The sequence below is a fragment of the Orbicella franksi genome, chromosome 9, assembly GCF_964199315.1.
Source record: "Orbicella franksi chromosome 9, jaOrbFran1.1, whole genome shotgun sequence".
In the NCBI taxonomy this organism is placed as follows: domain Eukaryota; kingdom Metazoa; phylum Cnidaria; class Anthozoa; order Scleractinia; family Merulinidae; genus Orbicella; species Orbicella franksi.
In genome coordinates this window covers 17,451,495-17,475,345 of record NC_138153.1, presented here as the reverse complement: position 1 = coordinate 17,475,345, position 23,851 = coordinate 17,451,495, and the positions used below count along the sequence as shown (strand labels likewise).

At 40.1% G+C, this 23,851-nt stretch overlaps 2 protein-coding genes and 2 non-coding genes across 5 annotated transcripts; 1 reads left to right on the top strand and 3 right to left on the bottom strand.

The window, feature by feature from the left end:
* Nucleotides 1-1,803: 1,803 nt before the first annotated feature.
* On the bottom strand, nucleotides 1,804-14,943 carry LOC145497739 (bone morphogenetic protein 1-like). Of its 2 annotated transcripts, none has more exons than XM_081477580.1 (8): nucleotides 14,870-14,943; nucleotides 11,391-11,441; nucleotides 10,540-10,944; nucleotides 8,040-8,411; nucleotides 6,583-6,996; nucleotides 5,729-6,133; nucleotides 4,595-5,014; nucleotides 1,804-2,982 (listed from the first exon to the last, which is right to left on the bottom strand). In XM_081477580.1, exons 1-8 carry the CDS (start codon nucleotides 14,898-14,900, stop codon nucleotides 2,534-2,536), a joined length of 2,547 nt encoding a protein of 848 aa, XP_081333706.1. In that variant the 5' UTR covers nucleotides 14,901-14,943; the 3' UTR covers nucleotides 1,804-2,533. The 2 variants fall into 2 exon arrangements, with proteins under 2 accessions (XP_081333706.1, XP_081333707.1); XM_081477581.1 differs by having other exon boundaries at nucleotides 2,911-3,517.
* Trnat-ggu (transfer RNA threonine (anticodon GGU)) lies at nucleotides 13,877-13,949 on the bottom strand. The gene has a single exon. It is a non-coding gene; the product is annotated as a tRNA-Thr (tRNA).
* Nucleotides 14,126-14,198, bottom strand: Trnat-ggu (transfer RNA threonine (anticodon GGU)). Its single transcript has one exon. It is a non-coding gene; the product is annotated as a tRNA-Thr (tRNA).
* Nucleotides 14,944-15,187: 244 nt separating the features above from the next.
* On the top strand, nucleotides 15,188-23,484 carry LOC145497766 (bone morphogenetic protein 1-like). Its single transcript, XM_081477620.1, has 5 exons — nucleotides 15,188-15,272; nucleotides 17,546-17,593; nucleotides 18,858-19,241; nucleotides 20,553-20,948; nucleotides 22,211-23,484. The coding sequence occupies exons 1-5, from the start codon at nucleotides 15,212-15,214 to the stop codon at nucleotides 22,651-22,653; spliced, it is 1,332 nt and encodes a 443-aa protein (XP_081333746.1). The 5' UTR covers nucleotides 15,188-15,211; the 3' UTR covers nucleotides 22,654-23,484.
* Nucleotides 23,485-23,851: the final 367 nt, after the last annotated feature.

Genomic DNA, 23,851 nt, shown 5'->3' with positions numbered 1-23,851 from the left:
TGGGCACCAACATGGCGGCCGGAAACCAACAGAAACATTTGTCACTGAGTTTTGCTACAAAAGCGTGAATTTATCCCTCGAGGAACCCTAAAACATTAAAATAATACTTTTTCTAAGACGTGAACTGTTCAGATAGCCAAGTTCCCCGAAATAAGTCACTTTTTTAACCATCATGACAGCTCTCTAGGCCGTCATGTAAATGCCGCGTCACGCAGAAGCTTAGAAATTCAAGCGTAGTTTATCACAAAACCAAGAACCCATTCGGAGCGAAACTTTTTATGAATATTAGTTTTCAGCTGCTCTTATACATCATTTAAGTAAAATCTCAGGAAGATCAATAGTTTTGTAGTTCGAATTTTAGTGACGTCATGTGAAAACCAGCTATACCAAAGTACCGCATACCACTACAGTAATCTCGCCCATCAATGTCTTAGGCGAGGACTTTAAAAGGTGTTCGAAAACAAGGAACAGCCAAATTATATCTTTTTGTCATTAGAGAAAAAAAGACACATGTCTTCTGTTAACAGGAACTTGCCGCAAAAACAGCACGGTGTTGGTTATGAACAGTTGATCAAAGTCAAAAATTTGTTATATTTGATATATGTCTCTGTGGGAGTTGAGAGCCATTTCAAAGAAGATATGAGGTGGCCCTCAAACCCTTTCAACTTATTTTTCCCTTTAACTTTGCAAAAATGTGTATCTTATCATGCTAGTAATAAACATTACAATTACACAATAAAAGTGGGGTTTACCGAGCTCGTTTATAACAGACAAACACAAAAGCTCAAATTAAGGGTGTTTTAAGCTGATTGTACTGTTACTTTGGTAACCTGTTATGTCACGAACAGGGTCAGAACTTGTTCACTAATGATTGGACACGATTTGCGTGAAACTAATATTGTAACATCAGTTGATAAGGAGTGGCAGTATTGATCCGTCCAAGAATAACTAGAAAATGCTGGGGACTGTCGCCAGCCACCTTTAGTAATTCAAAAATTTTATCTGTCCTCTATAGTTAGCGTTTTCCTGTTTCGGTTTCTGTCACGAACCATTCTGAGGGGGTGACAAGCCCCCTGCAGACTCCTGCAGAATCGCCAGAGCCCCTATTTACCAGGTTGTTCGGGGTTCCTGGCAGCCCTTCACAGCTACCGTAACGGTCTAGGAACATAAGTCCCACTGAACTTCACCCTCACTATCAGTCCCCTACTCCGCTGTTGCCCGCCTCCCACGAGCAAGGACGCTAGTGTTTTTTAAGGCCATATACGTGCCATCGCCAAGAGAACGGATGGTAGCTAGTGTTTTAGGATCCTTTACCTCAACAGCCATTTCTTCAGTTACATAATGGCTGCGTTATCAAAGACGGGACTGATCTTGCAAAGACGGTATTGATTGGTGGTTGAAGGCACGGTGTAATGGTAGCCAATCAATTTTTATTGAGTGTAATCGATATGAAACAATTTTTTGTCTAATCGGAACATACACCAACAACTGGAACAAATACCAAGTACGGGATACCACAGCAGTAATCTCCCCACCAATGTCTTGGGCGAGAAGTTCAAAAGGTGTTCGAAAAAAGGGAACAGCAAAAACATATCTTTTTGTTATTTAGAGGACACAAGGCACATGTCTTCTATTAACAGGAACTTGCCGCGAAAACAGCACGGTGTTGGTTATGAGCAGTTGATCAATACCAAACATTTGTTATATCTGATACAATTTTAGAAGATATGAGGTGACTTTGAACCCTCTCAACAGATTGTTTTTAACTTTGCAAATGAGTTGCATCTTATCATGCTAATAGTAAGCATTGCAATTACACAATAAAAGTGAGGTTTACCGAGCTCGTTTATTTCTAACAAGTACTTAAAGCTTAAATAAAGCGTGTTTTAAGCAGGTTGTAGTGTTGCTTTGGTAACCTGTTATGTCATGAAGAGGGTCACGATTTGTTCACCAATAATTAGGCGTTTGTGTGATACTAGTATTGAAAATCACTTGATAAAGAGTGGTTGTATTGATCCGTCAGAGTATAACAGCTTAATTCAAAACTTAATTACATTTCTATCCTCTATAGTCGTTGTTTTAGGATCCTTTAGTTCAACAGCCATTTTTCCAGCTACATGATGGCTGCGTTACCAAAGACGGGACTGGTCTTGCAAAGACGGTATTGATTGGTGGTTGAAGCTACCGTATAGTGGTAACCAGGAGAATCAATCTTTGTAGGGAGTATCATTATGTAGCATTTTCTTCGAGTCTCATCGAATCGGAACGCTGCTTTCTCCGGGAAAGGATTTTCAAATTCTTAGTTGAAACTAACCAGAGTTTCTCAGTTTGGCCGGGTACACTTAAATGTGGTTTACTAACGATGGTTACGGGTCCTGAAAGCAGCCGCTTCTCGTCGCTCGCCAATAGTATGGGTATGTGGTCTAAATGACCGGCACCAAGCGAGCAACCCAAAACAGCGAGGTGCGGTCGTATTATGAAGATGCCCACTACTGAATGCCCGTTACAGATTTCCGGCCCGGGGTGTGGATGGTTAGACTGGATCCTCAGGTGGTGCAGACGGTTCAACTGGAGCACTGCTACTGGTCTGTTGCCATGGGTACGATTGTCCCGGTGGTGGGTACTGTGGACCACTTTCTTCGCCAGGGTAGGGTGGTGGAGATTCTAACGGATATGGGTAGGCTGGGGGCGGTACCTCTGGTTCCGTGGCGACTGGAGCATAACTCACTGGAGGGAGTGGGTTGAGCTGTAGTGTCGGCGTAGAAGGTGCCTGGCGGGAAGGGTTTGGGGAAGGTTGGACCACTCTAGGCTGTGTGGAATGGGTGGCTGAAGTCGTGACTGTTGACAGTGGAATTCTGACTTCAGCTTCCCTGTTTGGCCGCTTCTTCCGCTTTTTAAAACACACGACACAACAAACCACTACAATCAGGACCGTCACAATAAGAATAATGACAAGAACGACCGCAGTTGAAGGGCTCGAGCCTGAAGACAAACAAGAACAAACAAGCAAGTGAGTAGAAGAAGCGACTTAGTAATCTTAGAGAAAAGTACTAGTCTATAACGGCCCGGGAAGGCTGTCGCGTAGGTCAAAAGATAAGTTATCGCTGACAGCTTTCGCCAACTTAACGGTTCTTGTACTTGATGTGTCGGAGTTCTAGATTAATAACTTTTCGTTTCAATAGGAAAACTCAGTGACAGATGTTTCAGTTACTTTGCCGCCGCCATGTTCGTGCTCCTCCGAGGGACACTTGCAAAGCTTGCGAGGAGCGTGACGTAACAAGCGTGTAAAGTAAGGTAACTGCGTCGGACCAAATGGTCCCTACCGCGGGAGGGTATCCGGTTTATGTAACATTCTACTTTCCTCGGATACGATGCTAGTCCAAAACAGGATTACCCTTTCCCCTCCTCTTCCAGCATTAAATTCCCCGGTACTCATTTGTGAACCTGGGTTGGGAGAGGCACTGTGAGGGTAAAGCGACTTGTCCAAGGACACAGTGACTCCGGCCAGGGCTCGAGCCTGGACCGCTCGATCCGGAGTCCAGAGCACTAATCCATAGGTCACCGTGTCTCCCATCATAGTGTGGAAGACAAGTAATTATTAGCAGAGTGGAAAATAATCAGGGAGTAATCGTGTTCGTAATTTCTAATCGGCCTCGCGCTGCACGCACGTTCGATTTTGAAATTGCTCGTCCGATTACTTCCAGAATTTCGTTCCACGTGGTCTAATTAGTAAAGCCCTGTTCAAACGGAAAATGCGTCGCGATCAAACACGATCACACAGTCAAACACGATCGAACAAGGTTTCCCCGCGGAAACATAAGTGGTCACCAAACAATGTTTGATCGCCAAACTTTTCCCGTTTGGACAGGGCTTTAGACGCCAAACATTTGATTAGCCATTGTAACACATTTTCCCGTTTGGACGGCTTGGTCAAACATGTTTTGTGCGTGCATGCGTTCTGGGCACGGGCGAGCTTTTCGCGTGAGCTTTTCGCGTGCCTACGGCGTTTTGTTTACCTTTAATTAGCTAATTTTCCATCATCCTTGTTTACGTTTGTCCTATAGGGCACGAGGAAACTTATTTGGTCGTCTTTCAAGCTGCCTGCGAGACTAACAATTCATGACGACATTCTTCAAGAAGTTTACGATAGAGCGGTGTCGTTTTCGCTCGCTAAATCATTTCTGGAACACAACACGACGACGTCCTTCTCGACCCAGTTCCTTATATGGGTAGTTCTTATCGTTTGTCACACATGTTTGATACCGTTTGGCCAGTCAGTACAACATCAACATGTTTGGTCACCAAACAATGTTTGATCGTGTTTGACCGCCAAACATTTCCCGTTTGGACAGGGTTTCATACTTAATAATCAGAATTGAATAGTGTGTAAATAGCCAGCTTGTCTGCCTCCTGCCAGTTGGGATTTTTAACCATGTTATGTTCATATGCATTAGCTGTTTCATCATTTGTTTCCATTGGCCCTGAGAAGCCCCATTGAGGAAGTGGTCAATTAAGATTTCTTTTTTCTTTTTTCATAGTTAAATTATAGAGATGCATAGTCTGTTGATTATCACGGTAACCATTTTCCACTTACTGGGTTTATCCTCTGCTGTGAATGTGGCCTTAAATCCTGAATAATATGAATACTCCGAGTCAGATCTAAATCGCACGCGCATGTACCGGCCGGTTGAGAGAACATCTTCTGGAACTGTCAAACCACAGAATCTTCCTTTACTTCTACTGTATCTAGTACTCCCGTCTCGAACTTCCACGTAATCCGCTGTACATCCCGAGGACCATTCCAAATCAAAGCTGTCAAAGCTGAGTCTCACGATTTTCGGTGCTGGCACTGTAATGAGCCAAACACAATTCGAATCTTGCGGATACTCCTTTCCGTACTTGCTGTCCTTCTGTGGACTTTGCAGAGTCCCATATGTGCTGGTCAATTGCAGGTTGTCATTATTGATGTTCCCCGTATAACACAACTCTTTGGAATTGGCAGGTGTAGGTGTAGCTAAATTTACGTATGAGGAAATACAAAACCATCAATTCCACGAAATAAACCGCGGTCAAATCAAGTTATGCACGTGATTTTGTGAAAGTAGCTTAACACGTCGCATTTTTGCATTTTACTATTTGAAGTTTGTGGAGATATTTAAGAAACAGAAAACATTTTCCGTGTTTCTATCGAGTTATAGAAACACGAGTGGGCGTTTGGGAGAACGAGAAATACCGTGGGAATACTAGCCGACACGCGAGTGTTTCCACAGCTTTTTCCAGTTCTCGCAAAATTCTACGAGCGTTTCTATGACTCGTTATAGTTCGCCACTAAATTTTCTCTGATTCTTATTGGTTTAAATTGATCACTTGACGCGATAGTGTTCAGTCATCCGCGGAGAGACACTATCAACCCATAGAAACATGAAGAAAATGTTTTTAATTTTTTTCTTGAGAAAACGGCCCCAAGAAAACAACGAACGCGACTACACGTTTTCTGTATTTACACCGAGAATTATACCATCATCAGACTAGAATATGCATACAAGGTAGCATACCTTGTATTTCAATTCAGTGTTGGGTGAGTTTGGACACAATGCGGAACATTCTCGGATTATCATTCAATCTCTCTGAGGGACTACATGCATGAGCTAGGGTCTGTATTTGAAGTGTGGTGTTTTGACCATTTATATTACGGTGTGCTAAATTTAGGAGAACATTTCCGACCTACCGGGTCCATTCTCCGCTGTGAATGAGGCCTTGAATCCTCTGCGACTAAAATACGAGTTCCCCGAATCTGACTTAAAACGCACCCTCATGTATCGACCACTGGAGTGAATGTCCCTTGGAGTGGGATCACAGAATCTTCCTTTACTCAAGCTACTATTGTACCTCCCGTCTAGAACCTCCACATAATCCTCCTTACATTGCCCCCAGCCACTTGAGTGTAGATCAAGAACATCAAAGCTCAGTTTAACAATTTTCCCTTCTGGTACAGTGATGAGCCAATCACAGCTTAAATCCGGCGGATAACTTGAGTCCCTCGATGGACTTTGAAGAGTTCCACTTAATCCAGTTATTTTCAGGTTATTATTGTTAACGTTTCCCGAGAAACACAAGTGGTTGGAAGTGGCACCTATGCAACAAAAAAAAAATACAAACTTTACAAATTGTACCCTTCCATTCTAAGAAATGAGAGGGCAGTTATGGTTACATATCTTCATTCTTGCATGGTTGTTATTCTGCCCCGGCTTATTTCGGAGTTCACCATGCAACTGCCGGGCCCGGCGCCACAATATATAATGCAAGTAAGCAACATGTTCACGGTAAATTTCGTATTTAGTCCCACGAAAGCAAATACTAAGCGACTTGAAACAAATCTTGCACTATAAATGAGCCTAAACAATGCATAAGCACATGGCAAACTCTTAAGGCAAAGAATACACATTTGCATACAGCGGGAGTCGTGCAAGCCTGTCACAACTTTTTAATTTCTGCATTCACGCCATGGTAGTGTGTAAAGTGAACAAAAAAGGAAAAGAGCAACGTTTTTACACCAAGTAACTGTCAATGAAGACTACTTACTTTGGATGTCTACAGCTTCAAAACGTGCTTTGAATCCACTGGAATTTTCCTCGCTGTTCGAAACGGACTTAAAGATAACCGACAAGGTACTTCCAGAGGAATAAACATCCGATGGACCCATAAACTCGTAATATCCACAATACTCAGCAAGTACTTTACTTTTCTTTTTTCCATCGCGTATCAGCACATAGTCATTGTTGTCTGTATCACAATAGTCGGGGTGTCGATTCAGATGAAATCTTTCAAACGTTAGCTTAACTACTTTGCCGGCAGGAACGGAGATTGTCCAAGTACATTTGACGTCATCTGGGTAGGAATAGGGGTAATCAGGGGTAAAGAATGTACCAGAAGAACCACTGAGCTTGTTGACCGTATTACGCCCATCCGATGGACGACATATCCCAGATGCTTCCTCTGTAATAAATAAAAACAGCAGTGCCATTACACCCAGCCATAATACCGTAGTAGGGCAGCTAGTCTAGCTATAAAGGAGCTCCGTCACAGTATTTTGAGATATTCTGGCCACGTACAAAATTACTTTTACATCGAAGGAAACCTGAAAATAGCAGTGTACTAAGATAAAAAAAAAAATACCAAAGAGATAATAATAACCCATAAAGGAACAAGGATAGTTAAGGATGGAGAAAATTAACACGGATTACAAACGACGAACTTGAAAAATTTAGGCCTAACTTTCCAATATGAGCAAACCGTGACGTAGCTCCTTTAACCGCAAGTGTTTTTGAGGAATGAAAATTTGACTGACAGTGCAAAACGTGGCGTGAGAGTTATTTAATGGAAAACCCTAAGAACCAAAGGAGAGCCAGAAATAAAAGTAAACTTTAAGGACTGTCACTATAAATGCCAACTTCGTTCCCAGGGTCGCTCCAGGGGACGTGAAGAAGAGAGACCCTGGGAACGAGGTTGTATAAATGCTTAGGAAAGTTTTGGGAGAGTACCAGTCCCCCTTGGTCTGTGTTAGAAAGGACTTGTAAAATCAAGGTTAATATACTCCCTATGAATAAGGCCCAATTCAGACGTCGTGCTTCTGCCGTGCCGAACTTAATTGCAATTAGGTTCGACTGTAGAGCCAAAGTCGTGCCAAATTCAGGATTTACTGAAGCCACGTAACAATCTCCTCGTAACTCCCCGCGGAAACGCAGTCCCGCCAACATGCATTAATATAATCTACGAATTTTGTTCGGCGCGGCAGAAGCACGACGTTTGAATCGCTGCCGTACCAGAGTCGTGTAGCACGGCGGAGCTTGTCCCACTTAATTGCTTACCGAACTTAATTCAAAAGTCTGATTCAGACGCCGTGCTTCTGTCGTGCTTTTGTCAATCTTAATTCCTAAATTTAGTTTGACAGGGCAGAAGCACGACGTCTGAGCTGAGCCTAAGAGGTAAATAACTAAGCAACCGTGGGGCTGTATGATCCATTACTTCAAGTACAATACCTTTTTTAACAGCTGAAAAACTGAAGTTAAACCCTCTGTAAGTAAAAAGGTCGTTGTCCGTGTAGAAGTTCACAAATAGGTACCGCCCAGTGGAGTAAATAACTTCAGGATAAATTATTCCACAGTATGAACGAAGGAGGTTTGACACAGTAATGCTGTTACCATCATAGAACTTAACAGCGTCGTCACATGCCACTGCAAAGTCACTGAACGTTACCTTCACTATGTAATCATCAGAACCAATGCTACCGTCAACTTTGAGCAGCCAGTTACAGTTTAGGTCACTTTCAGAATGTGATGGATAGTTGGGGCTGGTGATGGTTTTATTGTAGGATGCAGTGGCAGTAAACGCATGTCTGTGATAGGGACAAACTAAAAGGTGATTGGGAAAAAATGTAAACTTTAATCGTGGTCCCTACTTTCGTTAGTGTGCACACGTTCTGCGCATCACGCTAGGCATGGTTTAAGCGTTACGCGCGCGCTGGGTTGACATTGATGCAATCAACTACGCTACCAAATACACAACTAAAATTTTCCTACTGTGACCAAAGCAAGTTTAATGAATCTGTATTTAAACTAGGAACACTAGAGTAGCAGCATATCGTTAACCACTACCTGTTAACGTCTTCCAGCTGAAAAACTAGCTGCTACCCGTCGAAAATTATACTGAAATTCAACTGTAAACATGTACCTGCAGATGGCGTAGTGCGCGCGCAAAACAAGTGCTTGATACGCAAATGTTTTACTTACTGGGGAGGTGGCAGGAAAAAATGTAATGGGCGCCGGAAAACTTTTCCAAAAAGATCAATAACTTTAAAAAAACGCGTGGTTACCCCTACATTTTATGCTATGAAATGGAAGTGGCAAGCCTATTCAACACGTGGTTAGTTTCTGGTTGTGAGCAAAAGGTATTTAGATTGTATTTAAGTTGAACCAGAGGAAGACTGTTAGAGACGTCAAAAGCGCTGTTGCAACGATTTTGTTCTTAACAACATACCAAAAATGGTTTTTATGTTACTATTTACCATGAAGTTTTAAGATCTTTACAATTGTGTTTGCTTTTCTGTATGTAAAGGCGACTTCTAAGGAAATCTGTGAAGAAATATCCTTTCCTTCTTTTTTTACAAAAATGCTGATGTCACCATTTTTGCTGAGATTCAAGGCTAATTATCTCGAAAAAATGCATGGCTACCCCCATTTTTCTTTGTGGATTCCAATAACATAGGGTTTACTAGAAGTACTGTAATTAAAAATTGCGAGGAAGGCAAATTTCGAAAGATCACTGACAACAACGATAAAACGCTGGCCTGACAATAGGTGACAATAGGTGAAAATAGGTGAAAACGCCCGACCATGAAAAAAATATCGACCGATCTCACCAGATTGCGCCTCAGAACAATAACGCACGAGAATAATTTCTCGTGTAGGGCTGGCGAGTGAGTTTTGGTTCCGCTGTTTAATGTATACCCTTGATCTTTGTTTCCGCAAAAGTTTGCAACTTTTCATAGTTGGGCAAAACACAATATTTCTAACATGTTCCAGGCTCTCGGTCAGTGGGGACGATCGAAAAAGTGGGCGGGTGACAAGCGGGATCTGGGAGAGAAAAGGAGAGGTCATCCCGCTCGTCGCCTGCCCGATTTTTCGATCGTCCACACTGACCGAGAGCCTGGAACAGGCTACATGTACAATCGTGATGTCCAATACGTCTGTTCTGTGGTGGTGTTACTGGTTACTCACTGATCGTCCCAATAGTTTCTCAACTTTTCTTCTTTTTTTTTCTTTAGCTTCTCAACTTGCTCGCAGAAAAATCGGCCGTTTCAGTAACGTAGAGTGAACCAGCAAACAGATACTCTGGCTTCTCTGACAATAAATGTTGGCGGAGAAGTAAGGAAAAATCTGAAAGCTATATTTATCTAATATGAAAGCGACAACTCAAGCGACTGCAAAATTAGCGGTCCACTGGTCAGCGGATTAACGCCAAAACGTTTATGTTCGAGTGCGATTGCCTTCCCTAAAGATACTCCTACATTTTGCACTTGATAGTCACAAAAAATGACTTTGACACAACAACTGCAGTTCTAACTTAATGTGGCAATATGGAATAAGGTATGTTGTACAAATTTGTGGCAAATTAACTAACAGTGAACGAGGGTGGACAACATTAGGAAAAATTATACACAAATGACAGTAACAAGTCTAAGCCAGACGGGGCAGTGTGGATCTTTCACCATGACCAGAAACTTTTTCCACAAGGCATGTATGTACAATGTTTTGTTCCAGAAAATAATTCCATTGCATACCTTTCTCAAGGAAGGGTTTTGATTTGAACCCCTACTCCTCTGCAAACTCAGAAAGTAGCTTATAATAATTATTTCATACTTTTCCTTAAAAATTCTTAGATTCTCCTCAGCATATAATATTTTCAAAGGGCCTGGCTACCCAGAGGTCTCATGCAACATTATAGATCAAGAAAAAAATTTATGTAATAATTCTAACTTACTGCTTTCATCCTCAGCTGTGAACGTGAGCTTAAATCCATCTTCAAATCCCGAAGACATCCAGTCTGATCGGAAGTGCACCAGCATGTATCTACCACTTGAACGAATGGACTCTGGATGTGCGTAGCGGCCAAAACCACAGAATCTTCCTATACTCTTACTATTACTGTTATTCCCGTCAATAACTTCCAAATAATCCCCTGTACATCCTGAGCTCCAATCCAATTCAAAACTGTCAAAGTAGAGTTTTATGATGTTCCCCTCTGGTACAGTGATGAACCAATCACAGTTCAAATATGGTGGGTATGACAGGCCTTCCTTTGGACTTTGTAGAGTTCCATTTAAGCCAGTTAATGTCAAGTTGTTATTGTAGATATTTCCTGAAAGACACAACTGCTTGGAACTGGCTGCAATAAGAAAATAAAACTGTGTGTGAATCGCTGAACAAAAATTCTATAATAGCTATATGATTCTGATCTATGATTATAAGAAACAGTTGAGCTGCACTGTTGGTAGTATGAAAGGGATAGTTGCTAGATAAAAATGAATTTGTTAATAGTGTTATACAATATATTTCGTTGTTTTTAAAAGGGGTCTAAGATATGATGTCATTGCCGGAATAAGTTTTGTATGCTGCAAACGACAATGCACAAAGATCTAATTTTGATTTTTTAGTCTGCAAAGCTTTTAAATTAAGTGTCTGCAAGCAAATGAACTGCAGGTGTATTGAATCACAAACAGATGTGAAAAAAATGTATTATGAATGTTCTGTTGGCCAGACATTGCTGAAAAAAATAGACAAGTATATAATTTAAGAAATGTGCAAATTACTGAATCAGATAATTTTACTTACAACTGTTCTGTGCAAATGTAGTTCTTAGTATCCCAGAAACCAACACCACCCCTGTAAAAAAAATGAATCAAAACAAATTGTTCTGTTGTATCACTCAGTTTTTTTTCTCAGTTTTTTTTAAAATTGCTAGTTAACACATAATTTTATTAATTAGCAAGATTGATAGACCAACAGTTAATTTAAATTATATTTCATCTTTACTTCACAGTTTAATGTAAGTTACTAAACTGGACAAGAATAAGGATAGGAGAGAATTTTGATTTGAGTTTTGTAACTTTGCTGCAGGTTTCCTGTTTATATTGTTTGGTCTTATGTCTTGAGTTTCAATAATCTCAAACTACACAAAACAAAAGCAGTGAAAAACATTTGAATACCTTCTAAACAACACAGCCCTAATAAACAAATTAACCTGACATGAGCCCACAATCCAATCAAAAACCAATACTCGGTCAGTGGTCAACATTAAGAAAACATGTGACCTCAATGAGCTCTAAACCTGAGCCCATAATATGGCAGCAGATACCTTGTTTTGACAGCTGTCAATTGATCATAACATGGATGTCCAATATCATATATGTACACTGTAAACCAAGGCTGCATGACTTGGTATTAACTGGAGTAGCAGCCACCAGAGCTCTGCTATAAATGGGTACCAGCGAATTTAATGCTGGGGGGTAAACCCGCAATGGACTGGCATCCCATCCCAGAGGGAGGTAGAATTTATACTCAGAGTCACTTCATGCTGCAGAAATCAGAGATAAATGCCAGCCTGATGGGCCACTTGGCTCATATATGTACAGACTTTATGTTACCTTTGATCTTGAAGAGCCAAGGGAGATTACTAGTAAGAGTTAACAATTAATACTGTGTCATTCAAAGATTCAACCTACTTACAGGTGCAGTCTTTTTATACAATAAAACATGGTCCAATATTTGTTATACCATATAATCTGATATCTTCTATATGCAGTCACAATAGAAGTAGTATTGTGTGATGACCTGGCCAAAAATGGCTGTGTTGGAAACTATCAAATGCAGGACAAAGTTACAAAAAAAGCATGAACATTTTTATATCAGTTAAGAATGGACTGACTTGTTACAGGTCACATTTGCTCAGATTTGCCAGTTTGACCCAGTCTGACAAGGCAAGGCAAGTTTACACATACAATAATATTGTACTTTCTTTCACCATAACATAACAAATATATTTTTGCCACGTATTTGTAAGAAATCACCGTTGTATGAATTTAAGGGCCTCCACAGACTACATGTAGATGATTAGCTGTCAAACACTATTTGTTGAGGACAACTAAAAGTGGTTGATTACTTTTTGTGATCGAATGAAGCATTTCACACACTACAAATATAAATAGTTAGTTATCGATGACTATGCAAAAAATCAGCATTTTTCTTGAAAATCCACCGACCAGAGACAATGCGGATATTGGTACATGTAGGTGTCAACAACAAAAATAATTCATCACACAGACAAGAAAATACGCTCAGATGTGAAGTTGTCGATAACTATTCATTGTCGACAACTTCGCAGTTTCCATTTTTCAGAAGGGAAACTGCTAGTCGTTGACAATGTAAAATTTTCGCATTTAGTTGTCGACAGCCTGTCCCAGAGACTATGGTTTTTGGTCGTCGACCACTTTTTGTTGTCGACAACAAATAGTTGTCAACAGCTAATCATCTCGTCTGTGGAGGCCCTAAGTCAGTAAATCTAATACACATGTTTTTGTATGCTATAAAATAGTAATAAATTTATTATATGTTTAACACCTCAAGAGTTTTATTGGAAAAGTCACACCACTTGTAGAATTGATAGAAAACTATATCCAGAACCCGAGTGGCGTGTTTTCCATATTCTTACTGGTGAAAGTATTGATGACGTCATGGTTTTTTCTGTGCAAACAGTCATTTGTTGTTTACATGTACAGTCATAAAAGAAAATTACATAGTGGCTTGAAGATATGAATTTTATTTTCTCGTGTTAAAAACAATATTTTACAACTCGAAAATAAAATTCATACATGTATCTTCTCGTCGCCATGTAACATCCTCTACATATCTGGTGACAGCTTTATGAAGCACATCACAATTCGTGTTTACATCTTGGGTGACAACCGACCACTGTTATACAATAGAATCCGGTTTCTTGAGAGCAGAATGATTTTAAGCTCTGATAATTTTTAGATTTCTCTACGTTCTTAGGTAACTGTATTCTGCAGGTTGTGCTATTTGTATAACTAGGTTTCAGACAGGATGCGAAGCTTTTCAAATGAAAGAGCTACGATCGAGACGATACGTACAGGACGAATCGAAGGTTACGCAAGCAATTGGACGAGCTACAGTAACTGGCAAAGTATATATGAAATAATTCATATTTGAACTGCGGTAGTAGATGAAAGTGAAGTATGCATGATCATCGCAGTAAATTTTCCAATTTAAGCAACTGGAAAGAAGAAGCCTGAAAAAAATCAGGGCTTCAACAGGATTCGAACCCGTGACCTCCGCGATACCAGCGCGATGCTCTACCAACTGAGCTATGAAGCCACACATTGGGAGCGAGGTCAATTAATTGAGTTCATATCTTCCCGTGAGTGAAATGACATGAAGTATATATGAAATAATTCATATTTGAACTGCAGTAGTAGATGAAAGTGAAGTATGATCATCGCAGTAAATTTTCCAATTTAAGCAACTGGAAAGAAGAAGCCTGAAAAAAATCAGGGCTTCAACGGGATTCGAACCCGTGACCTCCGCGATACCAGTGCGATGCTCTACCAACTGAGCTATGAAGCCACACATTGGGAGCGAGGTCAATTAATTGAGTTCATATCTTCCCGTGAGTGAAATGATGTGAAGTATATATGAAATAATTCATATTTGAACTGCGGTAGTAGATGAAAGTGAAGTATGATCATCGCAGTAAATTTTCCAATTTAAGCAACTGGAAAGAAGAAGCCTGAAAAAAATCAGGGCTTCAACGGGATTCGAACCCGTGACCTCCGCGATACCGGTGCGATGCTCTACCAACTGAGCTATGAAGCCACACATTGGGAGCGAGGTCAATTAATTGAGTTCATATCTTCCCGTGAGTGAAATGATGTGAAGTATATATGAAATAATTCATATTTGAACTGCGGTAGTAGATGAAAGTGAAGTAACTGGCAAGCTACTATAACGGTTGTGATTTTCCACAGCGTTCTGAGTAAGGAGTAGCTACCCCATATTGTTATTAATTTCTACCTTTTAAACCTGTTCAGGTTAAAATTTTCATGTAAGCTTATTTACAGTGATCATAGTTAGTCTCCTCGACTAACTATGCAGTGATGAATTATAAATGTTACTGCCAAGTGGCAAAGTCGGCGATCGGACCTCTGGGACAATAGGACAATAGCGAGTAACGAAAGTCTGTGCCCCCGTAAAACATAAGGTTAAGAATATTTTTACAAGGAAAATATACACCCTACCTAATATCATACAGCCAGCTTTGTGATCCATGAGAAAATCTCACAATTTCTAGAAAATAAGTCGAAATCTTTTGTAGATGGTTGATGGATTGTTTCTCGTGCCCTGCCCTGCCGGCCAAGACGACAGGATCTGGGGACTGGCTCCCAGAGTTTACTCTAACAACGCCTGTCGGAAATTCCATGCCTCAACGCCTCAACTAGCCATCGCAACAGGAACTTATTACAATTTCGACGCCACATCTCAAAAGTTGATCATTCTGGCCGAAAAGATGGCACTGTTGTTAAGTCTTCTTAATAAATCTGATCGCCTGTTCTGATCTGGGGCAATCTGCGAAATAGAAGATGTTTTCCTCGGCCATCATACAGCAAAAGTCCTTCAATTTAGTTGCTGCGATCACCCTTGGTGAGTTAATTACTGACGATCCACAAACTATTATGGTTGTTTCCCTTATCGATATGATCTTCTGTTATCTGGTTTTAGGTGAAGGTGAAAATTGGTTAAAGAATACTTACATTGTATGTTGTTGTTTGTTGACGTAAATGTAACAGTTAAGGGGAAAAACGAATGAAACTTGATTGTTTCGAAATGTTGCCAATTTCGGAGATCTAAGATTGCCTCTTGATTTGAACCTAGATTGGGTAGATCAGAGACCTAAATTAGGCTTTTGGTTATGTTGAGAGCAACAAATGACAGCCTCTTTTGGAGAAACTTAACTTCTCTCAGAGTTTTAAAATACGGCAATCCAAGTAGCTTAAAAACTAGTAGTAATCAGAGATTATGAGAGTGCGTTCGACGCTCTCACTTTAATGCATATATATATATATATATATATATATATATATATATATATATATATATATATATATATATATATATATATATATATATATATATATGTCGTAAATAAATGATTTCACTAGCTGACTTTTAACCTTTGTCTATTGGTAAAATCAATTTTTTTTTAGCAGCAACCGAGGTTTTATAGTCAGATATATGTATGCATAGTGTCAAAGTCTATGCTAGTGAAGAGGTCACGATTTGTTGATACGTCGTGTGACGCTGCCAGTTTCTGTAGACTCTCAAGTTTCATAGAATATTTAAATTACGTACATTATTTTAAGCTGTCATTTGCAATCACGTACACATTTCGCATGGTCATTTATGGTAAACAAACTCTGTGCGACTAATTCAAGTATTTCCCCTGATGAATAAAGTAGTCTTATGGATCTTGCCTTCAGAGTACTTTTCCACCGATTCCAAACAATAAAATTTCGGCGGGATAAAGACTGAGCTATCTGTCGCGACTGGAACTAATCAACAAATGCAATCAAAATGTAGCTGTTCCCACGGTTATCATCCCAAAGCTAAGTCGTGTTAATAAACAAGGACAAATCCCTCAGATTTCGATAAATGCTACCGTCGAAGCGTCAAAAATTCGCCAAAATCTAATGCTGAGAGCACATAATAGCGAAGCATACGGCGACTGAATGGAAAGAAGTCAAAGAAAGATCCATCAGAAAGACGAGCTCACATGGCCTGCTCACATACTCACATGTGTGCCACATGTCTTATCACATGTCTTAGCATTAAACGGTACCAGTTTACTGGCCGTGACATGCCCCTGCAAAAATCAAGCGGGGTTGCCATTTTGGTGTCGATACAGGAATGTGGTGTTTTCAACCTATAACCGTGCACAGGGCAACCAACTCTGGAAAGCCACAGGTCAAAATTAGGTTTGCGTTCCACTTCGTCGAACGCTATAATTTTAAAAACTCAAAGTTTCTCAAGCGAAACAATTTAAAGCTTACAAGTGCAAGCACAAGAGATTCGTGTCAAGTCGAAACAAATGTCAAAACAAACACCAACATGAGAGTCTCCCTTTGTAGTTCCAATTCCCTTTTCACTCAAGTGAGAAAGAAGCTACATTGTAGAACAAGTGTTTTAATCTGCCCAACACAAAGAAATTTCCTTGTGCATTTTGATACAGCACAAGGTGAGCCTATTAGCATAAGAAAAAAGTGACCTATGTGCTTATACTTTTGCTTTTGCTTGTATGTCAAGCCTGTTTTCATAATGAAATTAGAGCTCTTTTGCTTGTGTTTCTGCCTGTGCAATAGTGAAAAGGCTTGACAACATGAATTTTATTTCCCCTAAAACATGGAAATTTAGCAAATGGTACATGTAAGGATATTTCCAGTGTTCCATTCCTAATTAGTGTGCCATTTGGCTTTCTCTAAAAATTTCCAGATGTTTTCGCTAAATGATATGATAAGCACAGTAAGTGTACTAATAGATGTCGAAAAGCAGAAAAAGGCATTGTTGATTGGAGAGGTCAGAAGCCAAAAATATACCTGGCCTATTTTTGCCACTCTGAGCTTTGCTCAGGTTTCTATTGAAGTGAATAAACACTCGCCTATAAGAACATCGGTTGGGACATAAGGTGAGGGCAGGACTGACTACATTGGGAAAAGACACCAGTGAGTTTATTTATAAAACTGTTGAAATTAATTTTGCTTGCAAAAATCCTCCAATTCAACATTTGAAATGCTGTGACCATGTGGCTTATGTCAGATTATAGAAAATGCAATTATCAAATAATTTAAATATTTATGTACCAGTATATTAACACTGGTGTTCATTATTAATACATTGCACTTCATGCTGTCATATTTCAGGTTTGATTATTGTAGCCTGGATTGAAACATCTGCTGCTCAGGATGATTGTGAGTAAGCTTAATTTAAATGTATGTCAATGACCTTTATTTACTCAAGGCTATTGAATACATGTACTGTACATTTATGTAGTATTGACTTCAGGATCATGTATACTAAAAGGATCGGCTGTTGAGTGTTAATCTAATTACCCTCAATCAATACCCTTGATTGACACTCCATTAATAACATCTTCAAAGAGAGTCGACTAATTTTCGCAGACATTCCATCGATTGATACATAAGAGTTGGTCGACACTTGGCGGACTATTGACTGACTGTTAATCAAGTTTCCATCGAGTGTCAAACTAGATGACCGAGTATCGAGTATTGATTGAGTATCAATCAAGATGTTAATCAAGTGTCCATCAAGATGTGGATTGAGTGTCAACAAGGGTCAGTCAAGGATACTGTTCGACACTCTACTGTGGATGTCTTTGTACACATGATCCTGAGTTCTTTTAAAAGTTTTTACCAATTAGTACATGTATGTTTGATGGACATCTTTCCTTTGCTACATTTAGTTATTTTGCTGTATGAGAAAGGTGGCTGGCAATAGTTTCCAGCATTTCTCAGTACAACAGGCTGTACTTCTACTTCTAAAGGAACAACACCATACTGTAGCTACCGTAACCAATCTTTTTCAATTGAGGTCCTTTGACTTCCTCTTTAATTTAATATTCTATATCAAATGACCACACAGCTTGTTCCATTTTGCATAGCTGACTTGTTCACCACACTCCTCTGGTGTCAAATTCCCCATCTATGTAAAATTCCTTAAGATACATTAATTTTGTGAAATTATTGGTGGATAAAAAAGACAATTATTAATTGATAATTGAACACTTTGTTACATGTACTTTACTCTTTCTAGTTGACCCCATCCTATTATAAAAATTCAATTTTAATTGGCACTTGGAGCACACATTTTGTAAATCTGGTAGCTCAAGGGAATGTTCCTGTTGAATAGAAAATGCTCTTTGGGTTGGGATTAACTTTACAGGGCTTTCATTGGTTCTGATTCACCAGCTGTAGCCTTGATCTTCACACCCGTAGCAAACCTGTTACTTTATGGGTGAATTGTACCAACAACAGGCAAGTTCACCCTTAACATCATGGGCCCATCAAGCATACTCGGCTGTAACAGGTGTTAAAGGTTATGCCCCTTATTGACAGTCCTGCTTCATCTTGGCATTCCTGAAGTGTTAAATAAATGCTACAAACCCTGAATGTTATTAATTATTATTATTTTTTACTTCATTATTCTTTTTTAAAGCTTGTTCAAGTTTGGGACAAACTCTCATAGCAGAATCCTCCACCATTAAAACTCTGACAAGTCCTAACTATCCCAGTGATTATGACAGTGAGACAATTTGTTCCTGGACTATCGAAACTCGCCAGCTCAGCGACTATGTTGTGGAGGTTACGTTTGAAGATTTCAGACTCGAATCAGACAACATGCAGAGCTGCAGTAGTGATTATCTAGCAGTCTATGATGGCCTGCCACATTCAGGGTCTGACGTCATTGGCTCATTCTGCGGGTTCATTGGCCCAGACACAAAAGTTTTTTCAACTGGGAGACACTTGACATTAAGATTTGTCACTAATGCAGAATTTAACTATAGAGGCTTCAAACTGAGTTACTTTGCTGTACCTGCAGGTAGGTTTGCCCTATTCATGTGCATACTAGCCTAGCTGGCGGTTTTCGGTGCATGACTTTCATGGCACACCATAGAGGAGCTACTCTTCTTGCAGCTTCGCCACTCATTCCTGTAAAAGCCCACCAAAAAATAAACTTGACCGAAACTGCCAGCTACGCACTAAGGCTATACATAGAACCATACAAGTACAGTACATGACTTTTGTAGCTGATGAACTGAAAGTCTCTTTAAAGTCAACTCCCTAACCCCTGTAGAATGTCAAACATTTTTGGTATAGATTATGCAAAAGCTTGTTGCTATATTTTAAAAGTGGCTTTAGTACATCCAAAGACCTCTTCCATTTTCCAACAAATTCTGGCACCAAGTCGAGGTCAGGGCAACACAAATACAAGAAATGTTTGAAAATGTGCACCCGAACTGCACTGTGGTGCTTTTGTTCATGCAGTGCAGATAATGAACAATTATTCCACGAGCATGCGTTGGATATGCCATGGTGGATAGCCAATGAGGGGCAATACATGTAGCACCAAGTTGGCTATAATTATCTCACATCTAACATTTGTGAGTGGAATTACTGTTGTTATTAAAAACACCCACAACATATAGAAAACTAAACTACAGTAAAATAAAAACGCCTCCAAAAGCAGCGCGTGTGCTTACCATTATTTGTAGAGCAAGTCAAGTCAAGTCAAGTCAAGTCAAGTTTTTTGGGAGGGCAATCTCACCAGCTAGTTTGCAGGTATAACACATAGAGTAAAAGTAAAAAGAACTGAATTGGGATAATAACTTCAACAAATAACTGAAATATTCTAAGATTTAAATATAAGATTAAAAATCTATTCACCTACAGGCCTGTAGGACTAGAGCATGCTATAATGGCTCATATACCATGATGGCTAAGCCAATGGAAACTCCTGAACGCATTATTTAATGATCAAGTCTTCAATAATACGGGATAAGGTTCTATCTTAGCCCCGAAGCTTAACAACAACAACAACAAGCTTAATTTCCCTTGGTCTATAATGATCTATAATGCAAGTGCTCCTAGTATCTGCCTAAATATCGATCGCCCTAGGGGAGCTAGAGCTGGAACCTAACCCTACCCCCTCTCTCCCACCCCCACCTTAGGCCTACCCAAAGCATCCTGCCACATTTCCGCGAGAAAAAACCTCCAGTACCCAAGATAAACTTTTATGTTCACCCCTCAACCTTAACGCAAGTGCCTTGGATTCAAGTTTGAATTTAATTTGTCAAAATCATTAACATACCTGTATTGCTGTCTGATGTTCTCGTGCCTGTCTTTACTTAAGTCAGGGACAACAAGAAGTGCTTCCTTGGCAACACCGAAAACAACAACCTTCGACTGGAAGACTGGTCAGGAACTTTTGAAAGCCCTCGCTACCCATTGAAGTACCCGAATTTTATGACTTGTGTTTGGGTTATAACCGTGCCGGAAGGAAAGCGGATGAAACTCAACTTCCAAGACTTTGATGTCGAGTGGTCAGAAAATTGCGATAAAGACTATGTAAAAGTGTACGATGGATTGCACCCCACTAGTGTTTTGAAGAAGACTTTATGTGGTTCCTCCTCAAAACTACGCGAAGAAATCTACTCCAGCGGTCGATACATGGTTGTTCAGTTCCATTCTGACGGAGATAATAATGACAATTATGGATTTAAAGCGCATTTTGAAGATTTCAATCCCAGTAAGTGTAACCCTTCCTTCGTTCACGTATACAAAGCGGTTTTCAACTGAGTGTCGTGAAACTAAAACCAAATTAATAACTCTGCCCAATTACAAGGGAAACGGACAATTTAATGAACCAATCAAAACTCGAAGTTAATAGGGAGCTTTAGCAATGACGACGATAACGCCGAGGACGAAGCCTTGAAAAAGCTGATTTATATTTTACTTTCGAATGTCGCAACTGTGTAGACCTGTTGAGGACGCTCAGTTATCGGCCGTCTAAAAACGTGCCCAGGCTAAATGTGTTATGACAGCGAGCGTTCAATTCCAAAAGGAGATACGAAAAAATTAGGTTCTCCAAAATACGTAGAACTTGGTCATTTTACGTCGTTTTGCAGATGATGAGTAAGAAATGTACCAAGATTCAAAGCGCGCGTGCATAGCCATTGTTTTGCTCGTTAAACGTTTTGTTTGGCGACGTTCTCGTTGGCGTTGCCGTCGTGGTTTGTTAAAGCCCCCTAAGGCGCCGTCTATACTACACTTGAAGAATTTAAAAACGGAGGTTTCACTCTGAAAAAGCATCAAATGTTTTCCGTCCACACTACGCCGGAGGAATTTAAAAGCGCAACAGTCATCGCTCATTTTGGATTTGTCAGTTTGAAAAAACTCGGACAGGGAAGTTACATGCTTCGTTTTCAAACTGTTTTCTGTCCACACGAAAATGAAAAGCCGGCGTTTTCAAATTCCTCCGGTTTGAAGAGCGTTTTCCAAAAGCTCCGTTTTCGTGACGGATTAGTGTGGATGGAAGGCCTAGCCGAAGAAATAAAGCTGCATTTTCACATTCCTCCGGCATAATGTGGACGAGGCCTAAGACATGAAGCTGACGAAACGCGCTACAGAACGTGTGCGAGCAATTCAACCCACGCTTGCGCTTGGTTTTACTCCTGAGTGGATGTCAAGAAGTAGCACCAGTTTGGTAATACAAACCCAAAGGAAATGCGAATAACTTTCGACACTCCAGTGAAAACTGCTATATAATGAGTTCATAGTGAGGGGAATTATTAATATAAGTGGACCTGGGATTGCACGGGTCAGCCCGGAATGGCACAGTTTGGTGTACTCTCGTGCGTAGTGAACGTTATTTCCCAAGCTCTCTCTGACCTGACTGAGTTGTCGAGAACTAAGTGTCTAGTCTGGAGGCGCTAAGCTTCAGGTTGTATTTAAAGCAATCGTATGCGACGCCGGCTAATTTCTAATGTCTAATCCTTAATTTTCTTCAAGATGCAAAGATCATCGGCTTCGCTGGTGGTGCGACTGTGGTATTTTTACTCTGCTTTGTTGTCACCTGTGCGATTATACGCTGCAGGAAAGCAAAGAGAGCAGCGAACGCAAGGCACCAGGCCTCCTCTGAATCAGTGTCTTCGTCAACTGCATTGACGCCTTTCCAAGATCCTTACCCCCCTCCCCCTGAAGCACACTTCCAACCCAATGGCGTTAGTTCATACCCACCCTCAGAAACATTGGATTATGCTACACCATCAGCTCATGTGACGACATGCGCATCAGAGCCACCCCCTCCGTACACATATCCGACGGAGTCTCCTCCACCCTACCATGGAGAGGAGAGCCCTCCACCGTATACATTGCAAGAAAATGTGTATCACTGGCAAGAAGAGAACCAAGAAAATTATCCCCTTGTGTCTGCGCAAGAGCAACTTCTGTAAAATGTTGGACTACCAGCGCGTTTCATTATAATGCTGGTAGTTTATGGAGAAAGCTGGTTCTGCGAGTATCAGTAAGTTTGAGGTTTACGCGGAATGTTTAGTTGCTTTGTAGATAAGGTTTCGCTTACAGAAACCAACAAAACGACCGTCTCTTTAGCGAGTGCCAACTTTGATTCATTATTGATATAAAGTTGGAAATTTTTTTATCGTAAAATTACGATAATAAGCAAATATATAAAAAGAAATCGTTTTGTATTTGATACGGTTTATGCAATCGGGGAATTTTCACGTTTTTTAACGGCAATTGAACCTCGTTTAGCGTGTGTTTCAACATGTTTTTGCAGTTTGTTGTGACGCAAGTTACTACAAGGCATTCTAGGTGCACCGTACACCTAGTTTTTAGGCACAGAAGTCCCGCCAAATAACCCCCACCACCCACCCCTCCCCCGTCCGAAACTAAACCCATCGAAAAGCATCGGAATTTGACGGTTTTTAAAATGCAAAGGGCTAACATAGCAATAATCGTGCGTAAGAACTGGTTCATTTTTAGAACGTACCTTCTTTGCGACCACATTAACGAAACCTAAGTGAATTGTAAATAAAGGGTATTAGAAGCTAAGTAGATATGTCAGGATTTATGAAAACAGTGTTAAGAAAAATCTCGCGCTGTTTTCCAAGTCTTTCTAAGTGTTGTTTTCTATTTTTTTTTTTTTTTTTCCTCCACTCTCTCTGACTCTAGGGGAGTCGTGAAATCAAAGTGCGTGGGTCATTTGGTGAATGTCATTTTTCATTGACACGGTTTATATAAATCCAGTCATACATATTTTATGTAAAGTTCTAACACGTACATAGAATAGTGTAGTGTAAAGAATAATGAACTCTTTAGGACACACGCATCTACAGGTTGAATTCTAAGTGATATGTGGCGCTTATTGAGTCGAACAAAAAGTAAAAGTAACCATTAGGAAAAAAATAAAATGGCTATTATTTATGAAGGCCTCAGTTAGGATTAATTCAACAAATGATAAAGGCTTTTCTCGATGATGGAGTGTTTAGGTAGAGCTTTAAACACATCTGTTGATGTGTAAATTGTGTCGCAGTATTATCAAATGATGAACTCCTTTTTAAAGGACGACTTTTTTTAATATGCACAAGGACAAATATCAGTCAATGTTTTTAATGTATGATATTTATAGTA